The 16630-nt window shown below is 54.3% G+C and overlaps 1 protein-coding gene across 2 annotated transcripts; it reads right to left on the reverse strand.

The window, feature by feature from the left end:
* Positions 1 to 602: 602 nt before the first annotated feature.
* On the reverse strand, positions 603 to 16121 carry SLC5A5 (solute carrier family 5 member 5). 2 transcript variants are annotated; one of them, XM_059696250.1, is made up of 15 exons: positions 15408 to 16116; positions 14569 to 14634; positions 14188 to 14239; positions 13898 to 13965; positions 12391 to 12545; positions 11828 to 11968; positions 11611 to 11740; positions 10685 to 10773; positions 9832 to 9944; positions 9681 to 9751; positions 9132 to 9218; positions 8862 to 9055; positions 4623 to 4741; positions 3383 to 3498; positions 603 to 931 (listed from the first exon to the last, which is right to left on the reverse strand). In XM_059696250.1, exons 1-15 carry the CDS (start codon positions 15762 to 15764, stop codon positions 761 to 763), a joined length of 1929 nt encoding a protein of 642 aa, XP_059552233.1. In that variant the 5' UTR covers positions 15765 to 16116; the 3' UTR covers positions 603 to 760. The 2 variants fall into 2 exon arrangements, with proteins under 2 accessions (XP_059552233.1, XP_059552234.1); XM_059696251.1 differs by lacking the exon at positions 11828 to 11968 and having other exon boundaries at positions 15408 to 16121.
* Positions 16122 to 16630: the final 509 nt, after the last annotated feature.

The raw sequence follows: 16630 nt of genomic DNA on the forward strand, positions 1-16630 counted from the left end.
GAGCTGAGGCCAGAATGACTTCTCAGAGATATCAAGCCTGAGTCTGTTTATTTGATGTGTGTGGATGTCGTCTCCAGTGTGCACTCGCCGGGTGGATTGGACCCTGGACACCGTGTCCTCCGTGGAGCATCATGCAGCACCCAGGCCTGTCCCTGCCTGACTGGACTTGCTGGGGGGGGTCTCAGGCAAACTCCCTGAGCTTCCGTTTCTTCCTCTGCAAAGTGGGTTCACGCTTCTTAATGAATGAGATGGGGAAAGTGTCCAGATGCAGGAGGAACGCTGAAACGTTATTTCTCCTTCCTCCTCCCACCCTGCTCCCAAGGTCGGAGGCCAAGTACCATCTGACCCTTCAAAGGGAGGAAAACAGGAAGAGGTGAAGGAGGAAAGGCTGGTGTCCACCTCTCAATGTGTCTCTGGTTTGTCCTGTGGCCTTGGCCACCTCCCTGCCCCTCTCCAGGTCTCGTTCCCCTGCCTGCGAAATGAGGTACCGGGGAGGCTGGGCCTGAGGACCTCCACAATCCTTGCTAAGGTTCAGGCACCTCGCAGAAAGAGCTGGGGTCTTTCTTTGACCCTAAGGTGGGACCTGGAAGTTTCCCATGGTCTCCAGAGGGGATTCCAACATCTTTTTATTGTAGGTATGGAAAAATCCGGCCTCGCTTTGGGGGTGCTGGCAGGGGGACAGCATCTAAGGCTGACTAACTGCTGACTGGAGGGGGGGCTGCCCCTGAGTTTCCATTCCAGGTGGCCAGTCCGGGCTGGTTCAGAGGTGTGTCTCCCGCAGGTCACGGCCACCCTCACGTCCTCTGCCAGGGTTCCAAGAGCCGGAGCTAGTTCCATTCACCTCCTTCTGCCCCAGGAAGAGCAGCTGGTCCTCGTTTGTGAGCCCGAAGCCAGGAGGCCTCTTGGCGCTGGGAGGCAGCTCCTCGGCCCCCTGTGGAGAGGAGAAAAGAAAGACCCCTTCAGAGATTCCTTTTTCTGTGTTAGCTCATCTCCCAGATGGGGACCCGAGGGCCTGGGAGGATGGGACCGGGGCAGGGTTACAGAATGTCCTCTTGTCCAGCGCCCCAGCCAGTTCCCTCGGTCTCCAAAGTCTCCACCCACTTGTCTCCCCCATGCCCATGTCATCTACAGTCCAGGCCATCAGTGCTTGCATGCAGGCCTGCCTCCATTCTCTCTGACTCTCTGCCTGTTACCCTTCAAGAAAATAAAATAGCCGTAGCCGGTTTGGCTCAGTGGATAGAGCGTCGGCCTTTGGACTGAGGGGTCCCAGGTTCGATTCCGGTCAAGGGCATGTACCTTAGTTGTGGGCACATCCCCAGTGGGAGGTGTACAGGAGGTGGCTGATCGATGTTTCTCTCTCATCGATGTTTCTAACTATCTCTCCCTTCCTCTCTGTAATAAATCAATAAAATATATATTTAAAAAAAAAAAGAAAATAAAATATTTCCCCACAGCAGCTGGAGGGAGCTTTAGAACATTCCAGCCAAATAGATTCCTCCCCAAACCCCCTCTTGTCAAACCTATTCCAGCCTCAGGGCCTTCATACTTGCTGTGCCCTCCATGGAGACTGCCCTTCCTCCGCTGGCCTCTTTCCTCCTCATCTGGGCTCTATCCATGTCCCCTCTTCAGGAGGCCACCCCCATCCTGTAGCCTGTTTTGTCGTCTTCCTAACACTCACCCCCTGCCCAAGACCCTACTCTTTTCTCAGCTTAGTTTTTATCTGCTCCTGCTTGGCAGTGGGCTCGGTACAGTGAGTGCTTAATAAATGGGGAAATGAAACAGGGGATCCAAAGCAGGGCATGAATCAGACCCCTCAGGGACAGTGTTTCCCAAACTGAAGGCATTTACATAGCAACCACGGGGCTTTGAGCAAAGGCTGTCTGTCTAGCCCAGTGGTTCTCAACCTTCCTGATGCCGCGACCCTTTCATACAGTTCCTCATGTTGTGGTGACCCCCAACCATAACATTATTTTCGTGGCTACTTCATAACTGTAATGTTGCTACTGTGATGAATCGTCATGTAAATATCTGATATGCAGGATGTATTTTCATTGTTACAAATTGAACATAATTAAAGCATAGTGATTAATCACAAAAACAATATGTAATTATATGTGTTTTCCGATGGTCTTAGGCGACCCCTGTGAAAGGGTCGTTTGACCGCCAAAGGGGCCGCGACCCACAGGTTGAGAACCGCTGGTCTAGCCCATCACATTTCCTTAGGTAAGTTATCTCCATGTTGACTCACTTTTTAAAAAATATAGATATTTTTGCAGAAACCGGTTTGGCTCAGTGGATAGAGCGTCGGCCTGCGGACTGAAAGGTCCCAGGTTCGATTCCGGTCAAGGGCATGTACCTGGGTTGCGGGCATATCCCCAGTGGGAGATGTGTAGGAGGCAGCTGATCGATGTTTCTCTCTCATCGATGTTTCTAACTCTCTATCTCTCTCCCTTCCTCTCTGTAAAAAATCAATAAAATATATTTAAATATATATATATATATATATATATATATATATATATATATATATATATATATATATATATCTTATTGATTTCAGAGAGGAAGAGAGAGGGAGAGAGAGAGACAGAAACATCAATGATGAGTGAGAATCATTGATTGGCTACCTCCTGCATGCCCCACACTAGGGATCGAGCCCACAACCCAGGCATGTGCCCTGATTGGGAATCAAACCATGACCTCCTGCTCTATGAACTGCTCAACTGCTGAGCCATGCTATGCTGGCTGGGCTGTTTTTATTTTTATTTTTTGTTAACCCTCATTCGATGATATTTTTTCCATTGATTTTTTTTTTAGAGAGAGAGGGGAGGGAGGAGGGAGAGAGAGAAAAAAAATCTATGAAGGAGAGACACATCGATTGGTTGCCTCTCACACACACCCTAACCAAGGCTTGGGATTGAGTCTGCAACCGAGGTACAAGGTATGTGCTCTTGATGGGGAATCGAACCTGAGGCTTTTCTGACTTCAAGGCCAACGCTATAACCGCTGAGCCAAACCGGCCAGGGCTGAGTCACTTTTGAATTAAGTAATTTTATTTTCAGGAGAGACTTCTATCAATACCCTAAAGTTTCACCTGCCATAGATCGAAAGTAAGTGTAAAAACAGATACACTGTTGTTATTTTTTTAATGAAAATTATGAACTTCTGCTTAGCCTTTGTTAAAGGGGATAATAGAAAGTGTTGAAGATACAGCACCTCCCAACGGAGTCTCTCCACTGGTGGTAACAAGAAGCTGAGAAAGACAGTGACTGATCATCGTGTCATTCCCTTGAGTTATGGACACGCCCAGAGCACCCCAAGCTACTTCACAGCTACTTTACTGTCCCTTCCCCCATTTGGGGAGCCCCTCCCTGAGACTGACCTTCACCAAGCTGTCACCCTGGGTGGCCACTTCTTCCTTGGGAGCCACTGATGCTGTCTGCGACGTGAGGTCCCACCACAGCAAACCAGGACCCAGGGCACTGCGCTTGGTTGGGCCTGGGGGTCAGAGAGAATTGGGGTCATTAAGAGAGGGGTGGCCACAACTGGAGGCTGGGAAGGGAAGGGAGAGCTCGGATGGACTCCAATCCAAGATCTGATAGGGACCCACGGGGCGACCCTGGCAAGCCTCTGCCCCATCCAGGCTTCGGCTTCCTCATCTCTACATCAGTGGATGGCCAGGAGGGGCCAGTGTGTGGTTCTGTTCACAGCACGGAGACAGACTCAGTAAACGCCTGGTAAATGTAAAGTCTACACTCAGAAAGCTGAACGGGCCCTGACCGGTTTGGCTCAGTGGATAGAGCGTCGGCCTGCGGACTGAAGGGTCCTGGGTTCGATTCCGGTCAAGGGCATGTACGTTGGTTGCGGGCACATCCCCAGTAGGGGGTGTGCAGGAGGCAGCTGATCGATGTTTCTCTCTCATTGATGTTTCTGACTCTCTATCCCTCTCCCTTCCTCTCTGTAAAAAATCAATAAAATGTATTTTTTTAAAAAAGAAAGCTGAACGGATACTGTTATTACTATTGAACTCTCTTTTTTAAAAAATATATTTTACTGAATTTTTACAGAGAGAAAGGGAGAGGGATAGAGAGTCAGAAACATCAATGAGAGAGAAACATCGATCAGCTGCCTCATCCCCACTGGGGATGTGCCCGCAACCAAGGTACATGCCCTTGACCGGAATTGAACCTGGGACCCTTCAGTCCGCAGGCCAACGCTCTATCCACTGAGCCAGACTGGTCAGGGCACTATTGATTTCTCTTTATCTCTTTTCACTTCTTTGTGGGGTTCAGAATTCCCTGTGGATTGCATAGCGGCCAAGGTCCCGATGGGAATGTGTTTCAGCACCACGGACAGCATCTCGCGGCCTTGCTACATTCTCTAGCAAGGACTTAATCTTTGGGGGTGTGCGGGTGTCTCCGTTTCTGCCTTTGCAAAATAAGACAAGCCCTGCAAGGTGCAGGGTGGTCCTGAAGGTGACACAGCATAAAGGGTGCAGATGTGTCCAGTATATAGTGGCTGCTTGGCCACTGGGGGCTTCCTTCCTCTTCCTCCTGCCCAGTGGGTCCTGGAGACAGAGGGACAAACAGGGTGCCTCTGAGGAAGCCATAAGCCCTGCTTACCCGTCAGGTAGCTGATGAGGGCTCCACATAGCACGGTGCTCAGTGTGCCCAGGGCACCATAGTACAGATAGGAAATGGCGTAGAAGCTGTCAGCCAAGGTGGGTCGACCAGGGTCCATTCTGGGGGAGGGAGAGATGAGCCTGAGTCTAGAAGCCACACTCAATCCATTCCCTTCCTTTCATCTTCACTTCCACAGCCTAGCCCAGTCCTCCATTATTGCTCACCCAGATGTGTGCAGTAGCCAAATACTTCTCTCCCACTATCCTGCCCTCAGCTCTGCTCCAGGCTTTTTCCTCACACAACCAGAGGGAGTGTTACCAAAATGTAACTCAGATAACCTCCTGCCTCTGCTCACTGCCCTCTGTGGCTCACTACTGTCCTCAGGATAAAGCCATATTAAACTCTTAGAAGAAAACATAGGGGTGAGGACCTAAATAGACACTTTTTCAAAGAGGACATTCAGAAAGCCAAGAAGCAGATGAAAACGTGCTCAAAGTCACGAATCATCCAAGAGCTGCAAATCAAAACACCAATGAGGTACCACCTCACACCTGTCAGAATGGCTGTCATCAACAAATCAACAAATGACAAGTGCTGGCGAGGTTGCGGAGAAAAAGGAACCCTCCTTCACTGCTGGTGGGAATGCAGACTGGCGCAGCCACTGTGGAGAACAGTATGGAGTTTCCTCCAAAATTTAAAAATGGAACTGCCATTTGACCCAGTAATACCACTTCTAGGAATATATCCCAAGAAACCAGAGACAATAATCAGAAAGGATATATGCACCCCTATGTTCATAGCAGCACAATTTACAATAGCTAAGAATTGGAAACAGCCTAAATGCCCATCAACAGATGAGTGGATTAGAAAACTGTGGTACATCTACACAATGGAATACTATGCTGCTATAAAAAAGAAGGAATTCTTACCATTTGCAGCAGCATGAATGGAACTGGAGAGAATTATGCTAAGCAAAATAAGCCAGGCAGTGAAAGGAAAATACCGCTTGATCTCACTCATTTGTGGATAATAAAGAACATTATAAGCTAATGAACAGAAAGATAGATACAGAGGCAGAGAAGCATCAAACAGACTGTCAAATTACAGCGGGAAGGCTGGGGAGTGTTGGAGGGGGGCGGTGGTGGTAAGAGATCAATTGAAGGACTTGTATGCATGCATATAAGCATAACCAATGGACACAAGACACTGGGGGGGGGGGGGGGTAAGGGCATGTGCCGGGGGATAGGGGAGGCCAGGGAAGGTCAATGGGGAAAAAAAAGGAGACATATGTGCTACTATTTGTAATACGTTAAACAAGAAAATAAAATTAAAAAAAGAAAACCATAGGTATGAATCTTTATGACTTTGGGTCTGGCAATCATTACTTGGCTATTAACACCAAAAGCACAAGCAACCAAAGAAAACATAGATAAATTGGACTTCAAAAAAATTAAAAATTCTTGTGCATCAAAGAACACGATCAAGAGAAGAAAAGACAACCCACAGAATGGAGCTGGAAGGAGACTTCACTGTGGGCGGTGAGTGCACGATGCAGAATGCAGATGATGTGTTATTGAGTTGTACTCTTGAAACTTGTATGGTTTTATTAACCAATGTCACCCCAATAAATTCAATTAAAAAACCTAACACTTGCCCTAGCCGGTGTTGCTCAGTGGATAGAGCGTTGGCCTGTGGACTGAAGGGTCCTTCGTTCAATTTCCGTCAAGGGCACATGCCTGGGTTGCGGGCTCGATCCCCAGTAGGGGGCATGCAGGATGCAGCCAATCCATGATTGTCTCTCATCATTGATGTTTCTCTCTCTATCTCTCCTTTCCTCTCTGAAAACAATACAAATATATTCTAAAAACAAAACAGCTGAAACCGGTTTGGCTCAGTGGATAGAGCATCGACCTGCGGACTGAAAGGTCCCAGGTTCGATTCCGGTCAAGGGCATGTACATTGGTTGCGGGCACATCCCCAGTAGGGGGTGTGCAGGAGGCAGCTGATCGATGTTTCTCTCTCATCGATGTTTCTAACTCTCTATCTCTCTCCCTTACTCTCTGTAAAAAAATCAATAAAATATATTTAGAAAACAAAAACACAAAAACAAAAACAACAAAACAAAACAAAAGAAAAACCTAACACACACACACACACACACACACACACACACACAAAGACAACTCACAGAATGGGAGAAGATATTTGCAAATCACACATTTGATAAGGATCTAGTATCCAGAATATATAAAGATATAAAGAATATATAAGTTACAACTCAACAATAAAAAGACCCAATTTAAAAATGAAGAATTTAAATAGACATTTCTCCAAAGAAGGTATACTTATGGCCAACAAGCACATGAAAAGATATTCAACATCATTTGTCATTAGAGAAATGCAAATCAAAACCACAATGAGATACCACCTCACATCCACAGGGTGGCTAGAATTTTTAAAAAAGGAAACTGATGAGTGTTGGTGGAGAAGTTGGAGCTCTCAGACATTGCTTGTGGGAATGTGAAATAGTGCAGCTGCTACAGAAGACAGTCTGGTGGGTCCTCAAAAAGCTAAACATAGAATCACCATATGACCCATCAATTCCACACCGAGGTATAGACCAAGAGAAATGAAACGTATGTCCACACCAAAACTTGTACGTGAGTGTTCATAGCAGCACTGGTCACAGTCACCAAAAAGTAGAAACAACCAAAATATCCATCAGCTGATGAATGGACAAACAAAATTTGGTCGATCCACACAAGGAAATGTTACTCAGCCATAAAGAGGACTGCAGCATTGGCAAGCACTACAACATGGATGAACCTGGAAAACATCATGCTGAGTGAGAGAGGCCAAACAGAGAAGGCCACACATTGTATGAATCCATTTATATGAACTAGTGACCCGGTGCACGAAATTCATGGGGAGGGGGGGCTGTCCCTCAGCCTGGCCTGTACCCTCTCCAATCTGGGAACCCTCAGGGGATGTCCGACTGCCAGTTTAGGCCCGATCACATAGGTCCCTCTTGCAATCCAGGACCGCTGGCTCCTAACCGCTTACCTGCCTGCCTGCCTGATCACCCTTAACCACTCTGCCTTCTAGCCTGATTGCCCCCAACTGCCCCCCCTGCCAACCTGCTCACCCCAACTGCCCTCCCCTCCTGGCCTGATCGCCCCTAACTGCCTCTACCTTGGCCCCCCCACCATGGCTTTGTCCAGAAGGACATCCGGAAGGTCTCCTGGATGGTCTCCTGGCCTAATTAGCATATTACCCTTTTATTAGTATAGATGTCCAGAACGGGCAAATACATAGTGACAGAAAGTGCTTAGTGGTTGCCAGGGGCTGGGGAATAGGAAGTGACTGCTGATTGGCACACAGCTTCTTTTTGAAATGATGAAAAATTTCTTGTTAGTTAGTGGTGGTGGTTGTATAATGCAGATATACTAAAACCCACTTTTAAATGACTAGTTTTTAAAACATATTTTTATTGAATTCAGAGAGGAAGAGAGAGGGAGAGAGAGATAGAAACATCAATGATGAGAGAGAATCATCGATTGGCTTCCTACTGGGGATTGAGCCTGCAGCCTGGGCATGTGCCCTGACTGAGGATCCAAGAATCCAACTGTGACCTCCTGGTTGGCTCATAGGTTGACTCTCAACCACTGAGCCATGCCAGCTGCGCTTAAATGACTAATTTTATGGTCTGTAAATTATGTCACAATAAAAAAAAAATCAGACCTCCAAAGCCCTAGCTGGTTTGGCTCAGTGGCTAGAGCATCAGCCTGTGGACTGAAAGGTCCCAGGTTCGAGTCCAGTCGAGGGCACATGCCCAGGTTGTGGGCTCGATTCCCAGTAGGGGCAGCCGACCAATGATTCTCTCTCACCATTGATGATTCTATCTCTCTCTCCCTCTCTCTCCCTCTCTGAATTCAATAAAATATATATACATATATTTTAAAAATTTTTTTAAAGTAAAAGAAAATATAGAAGACACTTGTTAATTAAAAAAACAAAAAACAAAAAACCAGACCCAACTCCCCTGGCTGGACCTTGTCTCCTATTCGTCCTTCTCCCTTCAAGTCCACTCCAACCTCACCGCCGCCAGTGCACTAATCTGAACCTGGGATCCCCGCTCCCTCAGCTGGGAACGCCCTTTCCTCCCCTCTCACCCAGCCGGCTCCGGCTCCTCATCTGGGCTCAGTTTAAGGCCCTTCCGGACCGCACTCTCCCGCTCACCTGGCGGCCCCGCTGGAGGCGTTGGCGAGGAGGAGCGGGCCCAGGAGGCCAGAGGCGTTGGCCGCGGGCCCCGCACAGCCGGCGGCGGAGGACGGCAGGACCCCCATGGCCTTCGCGGCGGGCGGGTACAGGGTGGCGCCCACGGCCACCCACAGCGAGACGATCAAGCCGGCCAGCAGCCCGGAGAGGACGCCCTGGGAGCCGAGCCGGAGTCAGCCTCGGGGGAGGCTGGCCGCGCCCGCAGCCCCCAGCCCCGCCGGCCCCACTCACCGGCGTGTTGCAGGCGGGGAGGAAGATCCCCAGGGAGAAGGCTCCGAGGAGGGGGCCGCTCAGGACGCCCATGACGGTGAAGGAGCCCTGCGGGGGGGGGGGGGGACTGAGGGCAGAGCCACCCCCTCTCCAGCCTCGGTTTACCCGCAGGGAAAGCAGGACCTGAGGAATCGCACTGCGGGCCTGAGACCCTCTGTGCCTCAGTTTCCCTCCGGGAGGGGAAGCCCTGTTTTTGCCTCCCCGGGGTTGGAGGCAAAGAGGCCCATTCTCTCCCCTAACGGATGCATGCGGGTGCGATCGATCCCATCCCACCTCCAGCCCCTTCCTGCCCCCAGGCCACCGCCTCCCCCTCCCCCCACCTCCTCCCAGGCCACCGCCTCCCCCTCCCCCCACCTCCTCCCAGGCCACCGCCTCCCCCTCCCCCACCTCCTCCCAAGCGGCTGCAGGCAGTATCCCTCCGCTGGTGGCAGACGGGACCCAGAGAGGGTGTGACCCCCTCTAACCTCAGTGCGAGGCAGGAGGTGCCCGACCTCTCGGGGGAGGGCTCACCTGGAGGACCCCGCCCCCCAGCAGTGAAGACAGAGCCGCCACGGAGATGCAGGCCGAGCCATAAATGAGCGCTGCAGCGAGGGGAGGAGGGGAGGCACCGTCAGTGGGGAGAGGCTGCCCTGGCCCCCCACCCAGATCCCCCCCAACTCACAGAGCGCCTTGGAGATGATGACGAGTCTGCGGGGTGCCAGGCCGGGCAGCCGCGGCTTGATGAGGTCCTCCACAGTGACCGCAGCCATGGCATTGATGCTGGTGGACGCGGTGCTGGGGGGCAGGGGCGGGAGGAGAGTGTGGTCAGGCCATATCCAGAGACTGGCCAGGCCAACTCTGGGGCCCACCTGCTGGGGATCCCCCTGCTGGCCACACCGTCTGGCCTGCCAGGACCCCACCTAGCCAAGGGCAGAGGCATGGGTGACAGACTCCCCTAAGAGTGGAGGCGAGGCCTACCCTACCCCCATCCACAGACTTGAGACACCCCCCCCCCCCCCACACACACACACACAGGAGCAGGGATACCCACACCCAGGGACACGGATGGCAACGTTCTTGTTACAGAGTCACAATGGGCTGCGGAGACCTGCCACCTGGGACTCTGGTCACCCTGTGGCCAGAAGTCATGGAAGACTTAAAACCACCAGAAAGTGAGGCCCATGAGGGCAGGAGAGGGGGGCCACTTGGTCACGTCTGGGCCCCCAGGATTTAAAACAGCAGCTTTAAAGCAGAGTCGTCCTCAATAAACATTTGTTTGGGGAAGAAGGATGGGGAGGGGGAAGGAAGAGAGGGGAGCCAGGTGTGGCTGCCAGGTACTGAGGCAAAGACCCCACAGCTGGGTCCTTGTGCCCAGGGTGTGCCCTCTGCCAGGCCCACCCGAGCTGCCCGCTGGGAACCAAGCAGGAACTGTGAGTAGGCACGGTCCAGAGCATTCTGTCCCGAAGGGGGGCGGCTGGTAGGGACAAGGCTCTGAGGGGCTGGGACAGGCTGGGCGAGCAAGCAGGGCCACTCACCTGAGGGTGCCACTGTAGGCACAGGCCAGGAAGAGGCCAGGGACTCCAGGCAGGTCCTTAAAGATGTCCAGCACGAGCAGGGGCATGTACTGGGGGGAGGAGGGGGTCAGCCTCCGGGACAGGAGCACCCAGACGCTGGGGCTTCTGTCTGTCCTCACCCTGCACGGCCCCAGCGCCCAGTGCAGACCGGGCTCACAGTGGGCACTCAGTGTGTGTTTGTGGATGGGCTGCATGCACCTGTGATGGCCACTGAGCCCCGCCACGCACAGAGCCCTGGGGTCCCGGTGAGGCAGGGCCCCGTGTCATCGCTTTGTTGACGAGGACAGTGAGGCTGAAAGGTGCAGCCCCGCCTGAGGTTGCAGTCAGGCAGGCAGGATTCTGACCCCAGAGGATAGCAGATGCAACAGCCTTGCAGCCTCTGTCCACTCTGTACCCTGTAGCTAGAGCTGCCTTTGACTTGCCTGCGGACCTTAGACAGTTGCCTCCTACCCGCTCCCGCCTCAGTTTGCTCATCTGTAAAGTGGGCACCATGACATCCTTGGCCCTATCACATATTGAAGAACTGGATGGGTCACTAACTGCTTGTGAAGGGAGGGAGTGGCATGAGACACAGGGTCGGTGCTTGGCACACGGGAGCTGGTCATTATTATTAACACCATCACTGTGTGTGGGACCACGGTCCCATCTTCTCCTTGATACGCCTCAGGGAGTCTGACTCGAGGCCTGAATGTGCCCTCTCCTGCTCACATCTACCATGGCTCCTCATCGCCTCCCAGATCCTCCCCTGAGCCAAACGCTCTCCTGCGTCTGTGCCTCTGCACAGGCTGCTAGGAAAGCCCTTCTACCGTCACCCCGAGATTCATCCATATAGAGATTCAGAGTGGGGGTGGGGTCAGGAGTGGCCTGGGAGCCTGGACCAGACTCACCTGGTCGGGGGCAGAAATGCGCCCTGTGAGGAGTGGGTCGCAGTCCATATAGAGTGTGAACATGACGATGCCACAAGCAACAGCACTGGACACAATCAGGAACAGGCCCAGCTGGTTGATGAGCAGGGCCCTGTGGGGAGGTGTGCCTCAGGCTGGGGATGGGGGGGGACGGTGCATCCTAGAGACCCCCATCCTGCCCCCTCCCCCAAACACTTACAGCTTGGCCTGCTTCTCTGTGCGGCAACCCACATAGCGCTGCACCTGTGCTTGGTTCACGCCATACATTGAGAGCCACACCAACGTGCCGCCCACCGTGAGAGTCCAGAATGTGTACCGACTCCGCGGATCTGGGTCAAAGCTGGATGAGGGCAGGGCAAGCCATCCATGTGGGGATACCACATTGAATTCACTTTTCCAAGGGCCCCAGATGGCCATTACCCTTAAGGGCCTTAAGGGGACATTTGGAATGGGTTTTGAAGTGTGAATAGGAGTTTGCCTGATTGAAATTCATTAATTTGTTTACTGAGTCATCTGTATTTGTGTTCCAAAACCATCCTTTCTGTGCCCCGCTAGGACCTCAGAGAGCCTTCGGTTTCCAGTCTGGCCAGAGGTGGGGTGGGGGAGTACAGAGAAGGGGAGCCAGGGTACTATCTTTGGGGAGCCTGGGGAGGGAATGGGGAGGGGCGCTTCCTGGAGCAGTAGGCATTGGCTGGCTTCTCCCAGGGCAGCGGGATGCCAGCTCCATCCTCTTGCATTATCCCCCTCTACAGTTTCACTCACTCCATCAGGTTGATCCGGGAGTGGTTCTGGGCAAGCTTGAACACCTGTCTGGGCCCGCCCATAAGCATGATCCCGCGAACCAGGACAACCCAGAAGCCAGCCAGCATCACCACAACCTGGAACACATCGGTCCAGATCACAGCCTTCATGCCGCCCTGCAGGATGTGACAGAGAGGGAGAGAGGGGGTCAGACAGAGACCTGTCTGGGGCCTGCAAGACAGGACAGAGTGAGGCATAGAGGGAGCAGACAGGAGACCTGGCTGGGGCCAGTCTGGCCTGGCCTCCAGCAGTAGCCTGGACCAATGCCCCCTTCTGCCTGTTTCCTATCTGTAAAGCAGGGTTAAGGACAGTACTCTCCTGCCCTGGCCGGTGTGGCGCAGTTGGTTGGAGTGTCGTCCCATACAAGGAAAGGTGGCGAGTTTGATTCCCGGTTGGGGCAGGGGTTGGATCTCCTGTCAGGGTGCGTTCGGGAGGCAAAGGATGGATGTTTCTCTCTCTCTCTCCTCCCCTTTCCTCTCTCTAGACTCGATTAAAACAAATAACAGCACTCTCCTTATGGTGATGTAAGAATGAAATTAGTTAACATGAGAAAGATATTTGGAATGGCGCATATAAGTGTTCAGTGAGTGAGTGATGGCTGCCGCTATGATGATTATCACCATTATTATCACCTGCTGCCTTTACCCTCCCGGCCTCCACGCTTTTACATTCCCATGGCAGCCCCTGCACTTTCCTCTGCAGAAGCCCCTTTTCCCTCATAGGCTGTTCAGGTGAGGCCAGTCCTGCTCCCAGCTCCAAGAATAGCCAATGAGAATATCCGAACCCCAAAAGCTGAAGGGATTAAGCCACAAAGCCAAAAACCTCATAGACACAGACAACAACATGGCGATTCCCAAGGAGGACGGGGAGTGTGGGGAGGTGGAAGAGGGCCTCGGGGGGTAAGTGGTGATGGAAGGAGACCTCTTGGGGTGGTGAACACACAACACAACCTACAGATGATGCATTATAGAATTGTACACCCGGAACCTATATACCTTTATTAACCAATGTGACCTCAATAAACTCAATTTAGAAAAAAGAATAGCCCAGCCCCCCAAACTTCTGCTCATTCTGTGCACAAGACCAACGCCGGCCAAACAGAGCCCTCCCGGACTTTAGCCAGCCCATCCTGAAACAGGAACTCACTTTCTGCCAACGGGATGGATGCATGGAGCTGATGGAGCCCCTAGAGATGGGAGCGGTACACAGAGGGCACTGCTGTAGCCCCTGGATCCAGCCAGGCCTGAAGCAGGACGCCCATGACAGTTAGGGACGCCCTGGGCCCTAACCAATAAGCCTTTCAAATATTCTTTCATTATAAAGATGAGGAAACGGGCCCAGCTGACACGGGGCTTCCTCAGGAGGAAGGAAAGGTAGGGAGTGCAGACAGCCAGCCCAGGGTCTCCCCTATCCAGCGGGCATGAAGCCCCCAAGTGGGGTCGGCGGGGGGGGGGGGGGTGTCACTCACCACAGTGGTGTACAAGGTGCAGATGACTCCAGTGGACAGGAGTGACCCCCAGATGTCCAGCCCGGTCACTGTTCAAGGAAATCCCCCCCATTAGGCCACCAAGTGGGGTGGAGATTTGGACTCGTGTCTTGGGCTCTCCTCCCTCCAGGAGTCTTCCCTCCCATGTCCCTGGGGCAGCCCCTGCTGCCTCCTCTGGGATAGCCTGTAAGCCTTTGCCGAATTGCAGACACCCTCCCCGCTCTTTTCTCTCTCTCTCTGTCTCTCTGTCTCTCTCTCTCTCAGAGCCAAACCTTGGTTCAGGATGAGTGCAGGGGCATAGATCACGATTCCAGTGTATAGCACCTGCAGGGGGGAGAGGGGGAGGGTAGTGGCTGTGGTGACTGGGAATGAATCAGAGAGGGGAGAAGGAGGGTGTTTGGGGTAGAGAGGAGGCAGGTGGGCAGGGTCCGGCAAGTGGGGGCAGGGTCAGGTCAGGTCAGGGCTGGCATAAGGGGGAGTAGCGAGGGGGGGGGGGGGCTGGCGGACCTGACAGAAGTGGGCAGGGCATGGGCTGAGCCTTGCTGGGTGGAGATGGGACCCACAGGGGTAGGTGGGGAAGGATGGGGGAGGGCTGTGGGCGGGGCCGACGAAGGCAGGACCCTCAGGGAGAGGGCAGGGCCCAGGCCACTCACTGTGGCCAGCAGGTACTGCAGCGTCCCACAGAGCCTCACCGCTCGGCTGAAACGGAGCTCCAGGTACTGCAAGGAGGAGCCGAGGGCTCGTGGTCACCTGGACAGATCCTACCTCGGGGCTCCAGACCTCTGGGTTCCTTCACCCGCCCCCTTGGCTTCTGCCCTCTCTCCAGAGGACAGCTTTGCTCTCTGCACTCCTGCCCGTGGGAACCTCTACCAAGTGCACACATTCCCATTGTCCGCACACACCTGTGCACACCCACCACCTCCATGCCTGTGCCCACAGAATGTGTGTACACGTCCCCCCCCCCCCCCCCACCACACACACACACACACACTCGTGGCCAACAGTTATTAGCCTCGATTTTAATCACTTCACCCACTGCCTAAGGGAGGTCCTGTACTCAGCCGGGTTGGACGCCTGGGGAATCTGGGCAGAGGCCTGCCCCGTGCCCGAGTGGGAGACAGAGGGGAAGTCAGGTTTGGAATTTCCAGCCCGCCGTCCGAGAGCACTCAGGCATCGACATGCTGAGGCATGTGGGGGGCAGGTGTGCACCTGTCCACAGGTGAGTGCAAGCCCGGCCCCACCCCCTGCGGGCTTCCACCGAAGAGAACCAGGACACCGGCTCCTCTTCCTCCTTCCTGCCCCTGGCCTCGCTGCCTGGGGCTTCTTCCCAGAACCCTGCCCACCTGGATGCCTAAGGGGTGGGGGCGGGCACAAAAGCACCAAGAAGCCCCTCTGTGTACCCCTGCACCGCGGCCCACAGCCCCAGGGCTCCCCCCACTGCATCCCCGCGTCCCCAGCCAGGCAGGTCCGGCTGCCGGCCTCTGCCCAGTACCTGGTACGTGCTGGTGAGGCCCAGGCGGTAGAAGATGGGCAGGTAGAAGGCAGCGGTCAGGAGGGAGTTGAGCAGCTGGCCCAGGCACATCCAGAGGAACTTGAGGCCGTAGCGGTAGGCCTCCGCGGGGACGCCCAGCACCTGCACCGCCGACATGAAGCTGGCGGCCAGCGAGAGGCCGACGGGCAGGGCGGCCAGGCGCCGGCCCCCCGTGAAGAAGTCCTCCGCGCTGCGCTGTCCGCCCCGCGCCAGCCCCACCCAGAGCCCGATGCCCATGGACACGAGGAGCATGAGCGCAAAGACCCCATAGTCCCAGGCTCCAAACGTGGCCCGCGCGCCCGCCCCGACGGCGGCCATGAAGGGCAGGTGCAGGTGCCGGGACCAGGCGCGACCCCGCCCACCCCGCGCGCGGCCCGGGAGGCAGGCGGCGGCGGAGGCCGGGGCTGAGCGGCGGTGGAGGATGCTCGGCCTCCTCCGCGAGGCGCACGCCTGTTCCCTTCGGTTCCTGGCGGCCTTCGCGTGGCCCGCTGCCTCCCTAGCTCTCCTTTCCGTCCACGCGGTTGCCTTCGCCGTCTGTCTGTCTGTCCGTGCACCTCGCCTCCCCCTCCGTCGGGCTCGGTGGCTCTCCCAGGGAGGCGCGCCCAGCGCTGACAGCAGGAGGTCTCGGTGGGGCTTCAAGGGGCGGCCCCGGGCCGCGGGCTGCGGATTTATTGGGCTCCCGCCCAGGTCAGCAAAACTCCACCCCCGGACCTGCCCGCACTCTTTCCTCCCTGGACGGGGTCGGTCACGTGAGTGTCTGCTGGGGGTTGGGGCGGGGAGGCCTCGCGCGGCGCTCCACCCCGGCTCCTCCTGGCTCCCGTTGCCTGGTGCGGGAAACTGAGGCTCAGAAGTGGCTGTCACGCCCGCAGGCCGCACAGCTGGCAGCAGTGGCCTTGGCATTCAAGCCTCGCTGTGCTGGAGGGCCTTTGAGCGACCGGAGCTCACTCTCGCACAGGACTGGGGTTCGCTTTCAAGGCTGCGGGGTCCTCTAGGGCAGTGGTTCTCAACCTTCCTAATGCCGCGACCCTTTCATACAGTTCTTCATGTTGTGGTGACCCCCAACCATAACATTATTTTCGTTGCTACTTCATAACTGTAATGTTGCTACTGTGATGAATCATGTAAATATCTGATATGCAGGATGTATTTTCATTGTTACAAACTGAACATAAAGCATAGTGATT

The sequence above is a fragment of the Myotis daubentonii genome, chromosome 5 (genome assembly GCF_963259705.1).
Source record: "Myotis daubentonii chromosome 5, mMyoDau2.1, whole genome shotgun sequence".
Lineage (NCBI taxonomy): Eukaryota > Metazoa > Chordata > Mammalia > Chiroptera > Vespertilionidae > Myotis > Myotis daubentonii.

Coding starts and splice junctions, on each gene's coding strand:
- SLC5A5 (XM_059696250.1), bottom strand. CDS start 15,764: ATGGCCGCCGTCGGGGCGGGCGCGCGGGCCACGTTTGGAGCCTGGGAC. Junction 9,945..10,684: donor GCCTACAGTGGCACCCTCAG/GTGAGTGGCCCT, acceptor CCTGCCCCCCAG/CACCGCGTCCACCAGCATCA. Junction 932..3,382: donor AGGGTGACAGCTTGGTGAAG/GTCAGTCTCAGG, acceptor TCCTCTCCACAG/GGGGCCGAGGAGCTGCCTCC.